Here is a 13,986-nt window from a genome sequence, read left to right as displayed (position 1 = left end):
ATTTCCTGGTAAATTTTAAAAGCTCACTAGGTGTCATATGAAGAGATTTCTCAAAGTATTCAAGTCAAAATATTTGTTCCAGGACCAGTAAAAAGTTTCTCCAAATTTTCTTTTTTATAAAAATAGATGCTTTTTTTAAACCCACATCAAAGAGGCTCTTATCTCTTTGGCAAGGTACTGCTTTACGAAAAGTTCTCCAGTATTCTTACAATAAGCGTTTATAATGTCGCCCCCCCTGCCCCAGCCCAAATCAGAATTACAAAATAAATACTGTTTGTAACTTCATAAATAAAAATGTAAACTTCAAAATACTTTTCTGAGACATAACAGCAATGCTTTAAATGTAAACCAAACACAAAGCTAATCAGAGAATGGAAAGAAAAGAAAAAAAAAAAAAAACGGAAACAAAGAAAGAGAAGAAAGGAGAAGGGAGGTAAGGAGGTGGGGAAAGACAACCAACTGAAGAGCTACAACACAAAGCCTCAGTGCTTACTCACAGGTTCAAGGCAGTTATGTAAAAAGAAAAGAAATGTCTTCCCTTAGCTGAAACACTTTAAAAGGTCCACCTTCTTCAAAGAAGGCAATAGAATGCAATGTGACAGGTAAAAACCCTGTACCTCTTGTCCATATTCAAACATAAAAGATATTTAAGAAGTTTTAATTCAAATACTAGCAATAAAAAATCTCACATATTTCTTAGGATGCTAAGTAGTCATTTATCCCCATCTCAACACTGACTTACAAAGACATTTACTAATGTATAAAGTTTCTCTTAGCTTGCTTTTGTTGTATAGTTTTCATATATAAATGGACCGAGGACAAGAGCTCATTAGGCTTTGTGCGTTTTGTTTGTCTTAAAGGACACCTGCAGTACTCTGTCCCCCAGACGGTATCCATTGAGGCTAGCTATCGCCATGGCAGCCTCATCATAGTTTGTCATAGTCACAAATCCAAAACCTTTGCATTTATTGGTGTTAAAGTCACGGATGACCTTCACGTTGGTGACAGCTCCAAAAGGCCCAAACATTTGCCACAGGATACTCTCATCTGCATCAGGCGCCAGGTTGTACACAAATATGCACCAGCCTGTTCCAGGGTGCCCAGGAATATTAATTCCAGCCAGACTGGTCATTCCATCAATCGTCATTGGTGAAAACCTACTAAACAAAACAGGAAACAGACACACACACACACACACACACACACACACACACACACACACACACACACACAAAGATGGAACATTGATTGGTTACTAAATGGGTTTAAGTTCTTTTCTCTTTTCCCAAATTTTAGTAATTCTGCTTTCCCAACAGATGTATACAGCTATTTGATGTGTCAACCAAGGCTCTATTTGTAGCTTGTAGTAACAGACAAACAATCCAGGCACTGATGGATTATGAATTATGAAATGATCATTATCAGCTGCACCAAATAACAAATTAAACAATGGCAAAAAAAAAAAAAAAATTTAAAAATCGGTTTCATGAGGATGGAGAGGGGAGAAAACCAACACATAACAGAAACATGCTATAATGTTGCAATGCAATCTGAAGTAATGACTTTTTAAAAGACTGGGTGGCATACAGTCTTATAAAGATAGTCCAGGAGTCCAACGCACTTCAAACACAACTTTATAATAGGCTACTCATGCAAAAGAAAACCCAACATAAATTTATGAGGGTGGAAATATTGCTCCCCAAATCAAAGAAATCAATCATTTGTAGAAAGGGATTATGGGTATCATGAACCTATGTCATTACCTCTTTACTCCATAAGCCATATTGAGCAGATTGTCCAACCTGCAAAACACACATTTAGCAAACTTCAGTGTTTAATTTTCCCCTTTCGGTTCACGAAAGCTAGGCACATTACTGCCATCTTCCATGGGGATAATTGTGCAAAAAATATATTTGATGCCTCAAAACACTGGGTCTTTTCCCATTCCTGAATGGGCACCCACTGTCGTAGAACACTGGCTATCTGTACAAGGTCAGTGCAGCAAAGAAAAAAGTAGTGGTCATCAGAGGAAACGGCCAGAAAGAACGTGAAGGAGCCAGAACGGCTGACACCTGACTTCCCAGCAGGCAAGTTCTAAGAGTGAAACCGGAGCTGACCAGTACTGTACAAACTCCTACTCTGACTTTTTAACGATTCCACTGGCTCCTGAAGCTATACAAGAGTTAACCAGCTAACCTACACCCACAGAGCTAGTTCTTCAGAGGAGTTTGAACTTTAAAAAAATCAAAGATGTACATTTACAAAGATGTACAAACACACTGTTGATGGACAAACTTGGCTTTATAGAATTTGGGCCATCTTGCTTTATTAAGATGTCAAGAAGATTATTATGGGCGCCTCAAGTTTCTACCAATAAATGACAAGCAAGAAGCAGGCATTTCTAATGCACAGCCATGTAACCCACCCAACTGTAATGCTCTGTCTGCACTCTCTGTAGCCCCAGGTCAGAGGTGAGACACAATTATTTTGTCTTTTAATACAGTGAAATGCTAAGTAGTTTGGGAAATGGGTGAGTATCAGCTTTTTGTTTCCAACCCAAACACAGAGAAGAGCACATAAGAAACGCAACTCCTCTCAATGTATAAAGGCCACAGTGTTCCTTCTGGTCTTTCAGACATGGTCCTGATCTCCACTGGACATTTACAGTGTTCAGTATTGAGTTGCTCTCATGCAAAGTGTAAGGCAAGAGAACAAATCCCATTAACACTAGATCTTCCTTCATCTCTTTGGGTCTGATGCATTGCATTCCTTTCTTCTCAAAGGCACCACTTAGCACAGACCACTGGCTCAGGCACTGCTGCTTTATAACAAATACCTGATGATTATGCAAAAGCCAAGGTTACCAAAATTATCATCCTCCACTTAATGTGGGATGGAAACTACCCAGAAGGCTGACTGGGTGAGAATATTTGCACACATAAAGCACAGAGCAGGTGTGGAGAGTACAGAACGTCAGGGGACTCTGTGTCTGGCAGAGGACAGATGAGTTAAGATGCCACGCCTTTATATACAAAAACCAAGGTCACAAACACCAAGAAGAAACAAACACAAATTTGCAACACCAATCAAAAGGTGATCTGATACAGAGAACTTCATCAAATTACTGGAAAGACAGCTATGGAATGCATTTGACAAAGTGCCTGCGGGACACACATACCGAAGTGACTAACGGAGAAAATTCAGAAGTTGCATTTCCCTCCACCCACTTAGGAGAGCAATGAAACTCCAGAGAGTTTCCTTAAAACGTGACTGTTGTTAAGATAGGATGGGCACCAAACCTGTCATGCAAGTGAGTTTTAAGCACTACGGGAGTTCCCAATTCTATCCCATCCTACAATCGTCAGAGCATCTGGGACTTTTGCAACTAGGCCTCTGAAGACTTCAACGAGTCTTGGAGCTGCTCCACCTGTGGAGTCTTACACGGTTCTCTGACCCTCCTGCATCTCCCAATCTTAAGGGAAACTCAGTCTGGAGGATTTAAACCAAGTTTTCTACAGTTCTTTCTCCTCCCCCATCAGCAAGGGGGCAGAACACTGCTCCAGGAAATAGCCCAGGCATGGCAGCTGACTACGGGGAGCTGACCCCCATTTCCCTGACTCTCACTGCCACATGTTTATGTAGCAGGGAGCAAACTGTAACCTTTGTAGCTATAGGAGAAAATCTATCCTATCCCAGGTACAGCTCCATGCCCCATGGCTTCAGGACAAACGGAAAGTCACACACTGAAGAGGAGCCCAGGCTAGCAGCCTCTGTGCAGTAACTTGGGGCAACTCCATGGGAGTAAATGTTGGTGTCAGCTGCATGTGTACTTTGCTATTTCAACCAGATTGTTCGTAAATTATATTTAACACCTGGACTGCAGCAGTATCTGCATCCATCTACGATATCACATGCTGTCCTGAGAGGTGACCAATGGCCGCTCCGACCCCAGCTTTGGCTGGGATACAATCCGGTTCACAAGTACCACATTACGTGGATCTGGAAGATTCGATAGAAAACCTTAGCTTCAATTAAGACATCCTGTACTTATAGAGCAGTTCCTGAGAGAAGGGAAACTGAGTTGAGGATGGTCCGAGAAGAAACAAAGCGGTCATTTTCTGTCCTTCTCACAAAAACCACTTTAGGTCGCTAGAAACAAGTCAGTTCCACACACATATCCTACACGGAGTCAAAACACTCAAAGTGACAAATGTTAACACTCTGTGGCTCTTGCTTAAAGCAAGATCTAATGTACTAAGATACTTCAGATAAACAATCAGTATATCACTATATTTGATAGAGTATATATTTCATCTTCATCCTATGTTTGCATATTTGATTAGAATTCAGAGTCTAACGTCCACTGATTCTAGAGGCACAAACCACATGCATATACAACAAGTGCACAGCAAAGACATTTTGTGACCTTTCCTATCACCAGGACAGTGTAACTCGGATTACTAGGCAACATCTGTGATAGACTGTTCTATCAGCTAAAACACTCATTTCAAAACAAGATGTTTACAAATGCAGCACAAAACTAAAGTATATGCCTGGTTTCCAAGCCATTCAGCTGGTAGATTAGGGAACAATCCAACTGAAGTCTCACATAATATGTGAAAGACAACAAAAACAAGAAAAACATAACTTTGTGTACTATGGAAAAACTTACAAACCTCTCCAAAGCATGGAGCAACAGTAGGCTTAAAGTTAACCAATACAAGCTCATCGATATATTCCCTTGTCCAATCACATCTTCTATGAATGAGAACAAGTATTCATGAGGCTTGACATCTGTGCCTTCCAACATGAGACCAAGCCAACGCAACTAGAAACATGCCTGAAACTCGACCCAAGTGTTATACTGCAGAGGCTCCTTAAAAATGCAGACTCACAGAAGCAGACACATAGCCACTGCCTAGGTCACACTCAGTACAGTTAAGTTTACTTCACCCGAATGAACAAATGAGAAATTTTGGTTTACAGTTTAATTTGGATATCCTGCACTAAGAATATTCTTAAGGGACTGAAGTTACGTCATGCCACCAAATAAAGAGTCTGCCTTATTTTGTATCTATATACACTTCCAACTACCCCATCACATTAGCAGTGTTCATGTTTAAGTAATTCTTAATATCAATACAGATTTGAGTCATGAACCTCATAAGCCCACTTTTAAAGTTAATCCTTGTTACACGAAATTTTGTTTTATTTTTAATCTTCATGAATACTGAAAGTCCTTTCATCAGTATTATAACTTCTACTCTCCTGTCCCTCTCAGCTACCAAAAACCACCATAACATAAAACTAGCACAATAAACTTTCTAAAATGTATGCCGGGAGGTGGCAAACTCAAAGCAAAGGCATTAACACATAAACTTGATGAAGAAATAACTGGGAAGAATTAATATCTCACCAACAGAAAAGAGCAAGATGCCAACAAAACTTTCAAGTCCTAACTCAAGTGTCTGATAAGCTCAAAGGTCAACTTGTATTCAATAAAATGAGAAGAAACTCAAGGTAATGACTTCCAAATTAAAGATACTTTTAAAAAGCACCAACCACACATTGAGATATATTTGCACTATAGAATAGAAGACTCATTTCTCTTACTCCTAATCTAGATCAAACCCATTTGCTAGCACATGGTCATTCACATTTCACCACATAGACCAAGCAGAGGGGGGATGAGCAGTGCGGTGAGAGAGAACACTATGAGTCCCAGGAAAGAAGGATATTTCCTACTGGGAACCTGACTGCTTCGTTTTTTGGCCCTCACTGGGCAAGCAGGTAGCAGCTAATTCTCAGGGGCTACTTGATGTAAATTTAGTGCAATAAGAAAGGCACATCACAATCCAGGCTGTAATTTTAACTGCTCTTTCTGTCTCAGCCTCCAGGGTAGCTGGGACTCCAAGATCAAACTTCCATGTATAGTCATATTCCTCACTCACTAATGCTGGGTTTTTCTTTCAACTAATGTCCCTTGTTCCTTTCTTGTACAATTTTTTTTCTTCTGTAAGGGCCAAAGAATCTCAGAGTAATGATAATATATATACTATTAAAACGTTTTGTAATATAGGATGGACAGAAGATAAAGGCTTTAAATTGAATCACAGTGACAACCTTGGAAACTTTACGTCATCAAAAATAAAGGGTATGGGCATGTAAAAGAGGAAAGGAAGATTCAGCTAGGATGCTGTGGTACCTAACATCCAACAAATGCTGCCCAGAGACCAGGACTCTTAATGCTGTGTACAGGTCCTCTGACAGTCTTGAAAGTCTAAGAGCACTGCTCTAATAAGTAGTAACTAGCAAACAAAACTACAGCTTTAATTAAAACACAAAGCAACAGTGCATAGCAATATGGTTTTCTTCTAACAGCCAAGTAAAGCTGGACAGGATGACTAGGACAGCTGAAATTCACCAGGGTTCAACTGTACTATGTCCAGAAACAGCAACGGTGAATAGACTTAGAGAGAAAGGCATCAGAGTGAGGGCAAGCATGCAGTGCCGGAAGGGGGTGCTCTGAGAGTTCTTTCTGCAGAGGGAAATACTTGGCTCATGTGCCTTGCCTCTAATTCAGTTACCACTGCTTGTCACTAAAGTCAAAGGTGACACACATTTTGTTTTCCTCAAGGAATTTTTCTCAAAATCAAAATTACAGCAGCGACACTCAATGAGCTAGACAGCTGGTCATCTTCATCAACACAGCCTTTGATAATGGTACCATTCTCTCAGCAAATGCCAGTTTAAGTAGGTATTCAACCTGGCATTAACAGACATTTCTTTTCACACCTAAGTAGCAGACTTAACTGCTTTAGAAGGAGATACTTTAAGTTGATTTTTAAAAATTTATTTTCTTTTCTATTATACCAATGGAGAAAAAATGTATGTGACCAAACCTAGAAAGCATGTAAGTTAATTCCTCTAGTGTACTAAGTTTGTGATTATGTGTTCTGGTAATCAACTATTTGGTCTCAGAAAAGAAAAAATATAGCTTTACATACATTTATAATAAACAGCTTAGGAGTTAGATACAATATAGCTATATCCTATCACATGGCTGACTGGTAAATAAAAACCAGGGGACTCATTTCTATTGCCAGACATTCACTGTTCTAACTGAACCTCAAGTCGTTCTTTCTTTTCCACAAAAAGTAGGTTTGCTCTGAATGCCTCCTGGTCTATTTGTTTATTCAACAACTAGATAACTTGAGAACTTGGATTATTTATGCCCATTAGTAACACAGTGACCTCTTTGGGTTAATGCATCAGTGAATTACCACCTAGAGGCAGAATCCAGACTGACACTATTTTCTGAATGACACAGCAGCTAATGACTTTTAAATTTTTAAAGAGCTGAAAAAAAGAAAGAAAGAGAAAAAGAAGGAGATGGTAAGAAGAAATGAAAGGAGAAAGAGGAGACACAGTTGCAAAAACCATGACCGAGAAATTTTAATAGATTTCCTCTCTGATCCATTGGAGCTAAAGTTTGTCAACCTCTAAACAGTGAGGAGAGAGGGGCCCACTTTAAAAAAAAAAAAAAAAAAAAAAAAAAACAAACCAACCAAACAAAAAATATTGTATGGCATTCATACCAGTCATTTATCTTTAACAATGCCTATATTATAAAACAAAGCTAACTGGAAGAGTTCTATTTGACAGCTCAAACACAAAAATAAACTCTCCGTAAGAAAAGAGTAATAGAAAGAAAATAGCACATCAGACCTCACAGTCTGCAGGCCTTGTTTTTCTTGAACCCTGCTTTGGGCCCAGTCACCTGTGGCTGCTGGGTTTCCTGTGTGCCTTGGGATGCTTAAACAGTATCCCTGGACTCTACACACTAGATGTGAGTCATTATCTCCACCCAAATTATGCCATCACAAATGACTGTACACTTTGCCAAATGTCTCTTGGAAGCAGAATCACTCCTGAAGGAGAACTGCTCTTACAGTTAATTGCCCTTAGTAACAGCAAAGGTTGCTCTTTCCCCAAGTATGTTTTCTCTGTGCCCATTAAAAAGAAAGGAAGAAAGAAAGAGAGAAAGAAAGGAAGGAAGGAAAGAAAGAACAACAGTAAAGACAAACTCAGCAGATATCTTGATACATGGACAGTAAACCTGCACATCCTCCTCCAGTTTAGAAGCTGGGCACAATGTCTAGAGCAGACTTACCTAAAGCGCTGTGCCTGCTGAGCTAGCGGTCCTGGGTACCTTCTGTTTGGAGACTGGTACAGCTGGGAAAGGATGGCCTGATTGGTTTTTTGGCTTGGATTATTAGCAAACTTTACAGTGATTGGCTCTGTGGCACCAGGAGGTTTCTGGCCATTTAGGCCTTTGATAGCTTCTTCTGCCTCAATCCGCTTGTCAAATCGAATAAACCCTACACCCCTTGATATGCCTAAGGTAGATTTAAGTAAAGATTTGGGAAAGAGGGAGCAGGAGAGGGGAAGAGAAGAAAGGATAAATTAATGTTTTCCTTCTCATTAACATCTTTCACCCAAATATAACATTTGCCACAAAAATCCCATCAGGAAGAAAATTTTAGCAATTCAACTCAGAATCTCAATTTTCCACCTTTTCAAAATGCACGGAATGACCTATACCATGTGAGATCTCACTATCTATCATGTGCTTGTCAAAAAAACAATAAAGTAGTGAGTACATAAGCACCTGCTTTCTTCCCCTATACTCCTTCCTGCGTCCTGTGCACGCTCTAAAGTAACACTAACTGCATGCCCACGTACTACTTTTCCAATCTTGCTAATACAGGCAGCTCAGGGCAGCCGCTTCCTTGGAAGAACAACAAAAATAGGCATTTGCTAAAAACACTAGAGAGCATATGTATTTCAACTAAAACTCTAAGTAATACATTTGTCATAATCGTATCATATAGCATGAAGAAAACGGGATCTGAAGAGGGTCCTCATGGTCTCTGAGGCTCTCCCATTCTTCCCTCTAACTATCTTACAGAAGTAATGCAGTATGGTTAAAGTTAGATCAGGAAAACTGCAACTTCCAGGTGCCTCCAGCATTCCTCTTAAGCATGGAAGGCCATTTCCCTGCCTGTCCTTTGACGACAACAGCAAAACAGGGCATGGACGAGGCCTTTCCCGGTTTCCAGCTTGAAACAGCAGCATGGATCTCAGTTCACGGCACGTAACAGACACGGGCAGGTGAGCAGACCATCACAGCAGGCAGCCGTGGACTAACGCCTTTTTGGCAACCAGGTTCTCACAGGACCACATTTTGGACCAGTGGGTAAGAGAGTATAGAGAATTCAGAGTGGGCCAATGAAGAAAGGAGGGGCTGCTGTGGGGTCCTAGACCATCGTGACTTAGATCACCCTCAAAAAGAAATGGGAGGTCCGTTTACCTTACAATTGAACCTGGATAAGGCTCAGACTTTTCTAAGGTAGACAAGGCATTGTGTCCATGTATGCTTATCTGATTTGCTCTGTCACTTTACTTTTCTACCTAAGCGACACACACCATACAGGTCAACAGCTGAAGGGTGAACACCAGAGTTGCTGAGCTTTACTCTTCCCACTTGAGGAAAAGGGTGTGTTTTGAAAGCTGTAAGTATAAAGAACTGACTACAAATCCATCCTTTCCCCTTCCCCTGTCTCCTATTGAGAACCAACATTCTGGCTAGCATATTTCTATCACTCAGCAGGCTGAAGAATTCTGTTACAAGTGTGGGATGCTGGTTTGGCAGATTGGTCAAGGAGTGAGATCTTAAATTTCAAAAAGAAAAAAAGAAAAGAAAAAAGAAAAAGGGGAGATAAAACAAAACATGCACACAACAGAGCAAAGGAAAATATGATACTAAAATTCTTGGCTACTCCATTAGGAAAGCAGAGGCGTAAAAATGGCATCCACAAGGACGAGACTATTTAGGGGGACTGGGAGATGTAAAATGGCTATCCTCAGGATTGAGTACATTTAGGTAGAACCCCAGGATCTGTAGTTCTGACAAAGTTCCAACAGGTTGCTGCAGCCACACTCAGGAAATACTAAGTCTGTTCACCCATCATCCTTCATGCTCTGGAAGGGTCGTCATTAATGGGATGAGACGATTTCCCTGTTACATGTGGAGTCTACACTCAACCCACCAATTGCTCACTAAGAACCAAATTCTTAAAAAAAAAAAATTAACACTATGAACAAGCACGTGATTCTGTGGCTTAGAATAAATTCTGTTTGATTTGTTACCCTTGGGTTTCTATTTTGCCCCATTAACAAACAGTGTGTGCAATACACCAGTGTGCAAAATGCATCGGGGGGATGACGGGATAGTTACTGCAGCTAATGTAGTCTTCTACACTCTCAGACTTTCTCACAGCAGCACAATCTACAGGCCACTCTCCCAGGAAGTGTATACACTGCTGCTTCTCTCGCCAGAAGTCTATGAAAAGCACTTCCTTTGAAGGCAATTAACAGCACAGAATGGAAAAGCCTACACTGCTCTGCTTAGATTCACAACTGAACTGATCTCCACTTGAAGATTAAAAATGTGGCCTGGTTTTATTCTAGAGTTAATCTGCTCCTTTCTTTACAATAAAAATTCACACACTGTAATACACAATATTGCAATATGGGTAGCTTGGAAATAAGGCACCCCAGGTAACTTTCTGCTCCTTCCATTCCATGCTTCTTAGTTTTAAAATGTTCTGGAAAGGACTCGTATTGCTTTTATAAGAATGAATGAAAAAAAAAAAAATCTGTAACGCAATCCATACCAGCAGCTTTCCGTTAGCTAACGGTGTTGGCAGAAATGGTCCTTACGCACAAAGTTCTAATAAACAGCTTATTCTCATTTCATTTGGTCAAAAGTTACATTAGGCATAAAACAAATTGCTACCACTCAAAATTTCATCCTCTTACATATGCCTCCACGGCACAGCAGAGCCCTGGAAAACTGCCTTCGCAGCAATTACCAGAGTGGATTCAGACTCATCCTTGCTCAGAGAACCAGCTGCATACTGCTGCAGTAAATTTTGCTTTTCACAAAAATAAGATTGTTTATAAGGGGGATAGGAGCTTTTTTTTCTACACAGAGGCTTGAAAATGAAGATTATAGCATCTATAAATTTATTACAAGCCATGAAACAGGCTTCAAACCTGCACCTTCGGGGTGAAAATGACTCAAGCTTGCTCACTCCACTCCACAATCTATTTCTGTCCGTGCATATTTATGAACAATTCCAGCAGAAAATTGCATTTTCTGGCCCACATATACCTTTGATGTGTTCTAGAGGCAAAGACTGCTGTGTGAGGAGACAGAATACTTCACAATCTGCCCAACAGAGTGCACAAGACTGTCCAGAACCACGGCCTACTTACCAGTGACCTGGTCGACAAGAATTCGGGAAGTAATGATGCGCCCATACTGTGAAAACAGCTGCTCCAGCTCCTTCTGGGTCATGGTTTTTGGAAGCCCACTGACATATAAGTTTGCATCTCTGATAGAAGCTGAACTTGGGCGAGCATAGGAAACCTGAAAAGGGGAATAAGGTTAAACACACTGGTATACTCAGTCCTTTCAGAAACCTCCACAACCGCTCCTTAAGGGCAGAGAGCAAGCACTGCCTTAATACAAGTGGGCGCCGTGGCTCACTGAGGGGTGGGAGTCGGAAAAGGAGAAAGACCATTTCTCTGTTAGGAGGAGAGAAGATCTGCTTCTATGGTCCCTGGAGCCAGAGCGTTGGCACACACGGCATGGCACACTGATAGAAGTTGTCCTCAGTGGAGGCAACAGAGAGACAAGAGATTTGGGTGCATTCATTCCCAGTCATGACTTGACTTCTATCCTCTACATCTCTGCAGATGGTGGAATCCATTTAACAATGTGTATCAGGGGAGGACCTCTTGTCGTTTATGTGAATGCCACTCTCACATGAAGTCCGGGAGATTTACATACAGGATGAAGTCACACACAGTCCATGTCTTCTCATACTCAAGTTTTCATAACCTTTTTCATATCCCAAGTGTGTCAGTGTCTCCTTCTGCCAGTTAATGCTCTTTAAAAAAAAAAAATCTCCTTTAATTTTATCTTTTAAATTTTGTGTCATGTATTTTCATCATATTCTTTCCCCTCTCCCAGTTCTTCCCAGATCCCTCCCCCTACTCACCCAACTTCAAGTTCTTTCTCTTTCTCTCAAAACAAAACACCAAAAAAACAAAAAAAAAAAATCCCACAAATATAAGCAGAGTTCTTGGTGTTGGTCAATACCCCTGGAATGTGGCTGATGTACCACGGTCACGCCATTGTATAAAAAGGACTTTCCTGCTGAGAGTGAGTACCAATTACAAGTCACTCTTAGGTGGAGGTGTAACTTCATGCTTATTTCCCGTCCTCCATGTTGGGATTTTGTCTAGCTTGAACATGTGAGTCTCTTGTGCATGAAGCCATGGTGTCTGTGCTCTGTGAGTTACATGTGCTAGCAACCAAGTGGTGCCTGGAAAACATGTGGTTCATCCCCTCAGTCTCCTACAATCTTTCTGCCTCCCAGGAACCTGAAGAATCCCAAATTGTACGAGATGGCGGATAAAATGTTCGTTTACAGTTTATAATCCTCACTATTCAAGTCTTGCTTGTCACTGGATCCTCAGTGTTTAGCCAACACTGTAGCCAAAGCAAAAATACCTTAATGATCAACTGAGTCCACAACAAACTGGACCAGAACATTTGTGACACACTGCACTGTCTCACTGGGCCTGGAATTCATGCCTGCGTTGCCCGTGTCATATGAGCACTATTTACCCAGCTGTGGGTCCCCCGCTGTGCTCCCTTCTGCTTACCCTCATCTCGTCAAGACCGGCCAACTACATGGACAGACATTCTGCAATCTAGCCTGTTTTCTACATACTTATTAAAAGTAACCAGAACTTCCAACTCAGGGATTGACTTGCTAAGACTAGCTTTGTATGATTACTTCTGCCTAGTCACGTTACCTAGTAGTAACCACCTTTATTCAGGTTTATTTCTACAAGTCAGAGTCTTATCAAAACTAATATTTTAAGAAAGCTTTAACCATTTTCTTTATGTTTTTTTTAAAATAATATTTCTAGGAAGTTAAAAAAAAACCTGGCTAGGTTTTATATTAATTTATGGAGTTCTTGGTATATTCTACCCTTGACCCTTGTAATACTCCTGCCTTTATTTAATCAGTTTGCTCACTAACAACTGGAAATACAGATGCTGTTCCTAGGGCTTATTTGAAAGTCACATTACACTGTTCTGTCCTCCATGAAGGAATCTGGGACAGTAGCGAAGAGAAAATATTTACATACACTCTTTTCTCCCTATAACTAGCTACTCTGTAATGAAGACTTATAAATACAAATTAAAGAGGATAAAAAATTCAAGTAATAAAAATGACATAAGCAAAAATCTAACCTGGGGACTTCTGTGCCTTCTGACACCAAGGACTCTGAAGTATACTCTGTAATGAAGACTTATAAATACAAATTAAAGAGGATAAAAAATTCAAGTAATAAAAATGACATAAGCAAAAATCTAACCTGGGGACTTCTGTGCCTTCTGACACCAAGGACTCTGAAGTATGTTGGAATTTAGTGGCGAGGATACAGAACACCAAGGCTTTTCTCTAGACTGATTTACCATCATCTGAGGAAGCTATACAATCCGGCACTTGGCCCACTTCCATATTGAGACTCTCATGGCTTTATTTCTGTAGCAGGGAGCCAGTCAGCAGTCACTCTGCTTGAGACCATGTGACTGAAGTGCTCTCTTGGTGAGAGAGTCACTCACCATGGGCTACAGGGCAAGCCTGAGCATTTATACAGTGAGTGATAAACTAAGGAGAGGCAAGCAGGAGGCTCCAGCTTAGCATAAGGCAGGGAGTGGCACAGTGAAGAAAGGCAACAATTCTCCAATCAGGGAGCCTGGGTTCAAAACTAGGTTCATTTTATTACCCTGTTAACTTGAGGCAAAGTCCCTAATCCTATTACACCACATAAACC

General features: G+C 40.6%; 1 protein-coding gene across 7 annotated transcripts in view; it reads right to left on the bottom strand.

The window, feature by feature from the left end:
• Nucleotides 1-829: 829 nt before the first annotated feature.
• Nucleotides 830-13,986, bottom strand: part of ELAVL2 (ELAV like RNA binding protein 2) — a gene marked incomplete at both ends in the record, with an annotated part of 116,566 nt that continues 103,409 nt past the window's right edge. For 3 of the 7 annotated variants that reach the window (XM_080921196.1, XM_080921192.1, XM_080921190.1), the window contains 4 exons: nucleotides 830-1,160; nucleotides 1,764-1,802; nucleotides 8,174-8,399; nucleotides 11,344-11,497. In XM_080921196.1, the coding sequence (XP_080777322.1) occupies nucleotides 830-1,160; nucleotides 1,764-1,802; nucleotides 8,174-8,399; nucleotides 11,344-11,497 (750 nt within the window). The remainder of the gene's footprint in view (nucleotides 1,161-1,763; nucleotides 1,803-8,173; nucleotides 8,400-11,343; nucleotides 11,498-13,986) is intronic. The other 4 variants (XM_080921191.1, XM_080921193.1, XM_080921194.1 and 1 more) reach the window with 3 other exon arrangements.

This window comes from Micromys minutus, assembly GCF_963924665.1.
Source record: "Micromys minutus genome assembly, chromosome: 9".
Classification (NCBI taxonomy): Eukaryota; Metazoa; Chordata; class Mammalia; order Rodentia; family Muridae; genus Micromys; species Micromys minutus.
Note: the sequence above shows the minus strand (reverse complement) of the source record. Positions and strands in the feature narration are given on the sequence as shown.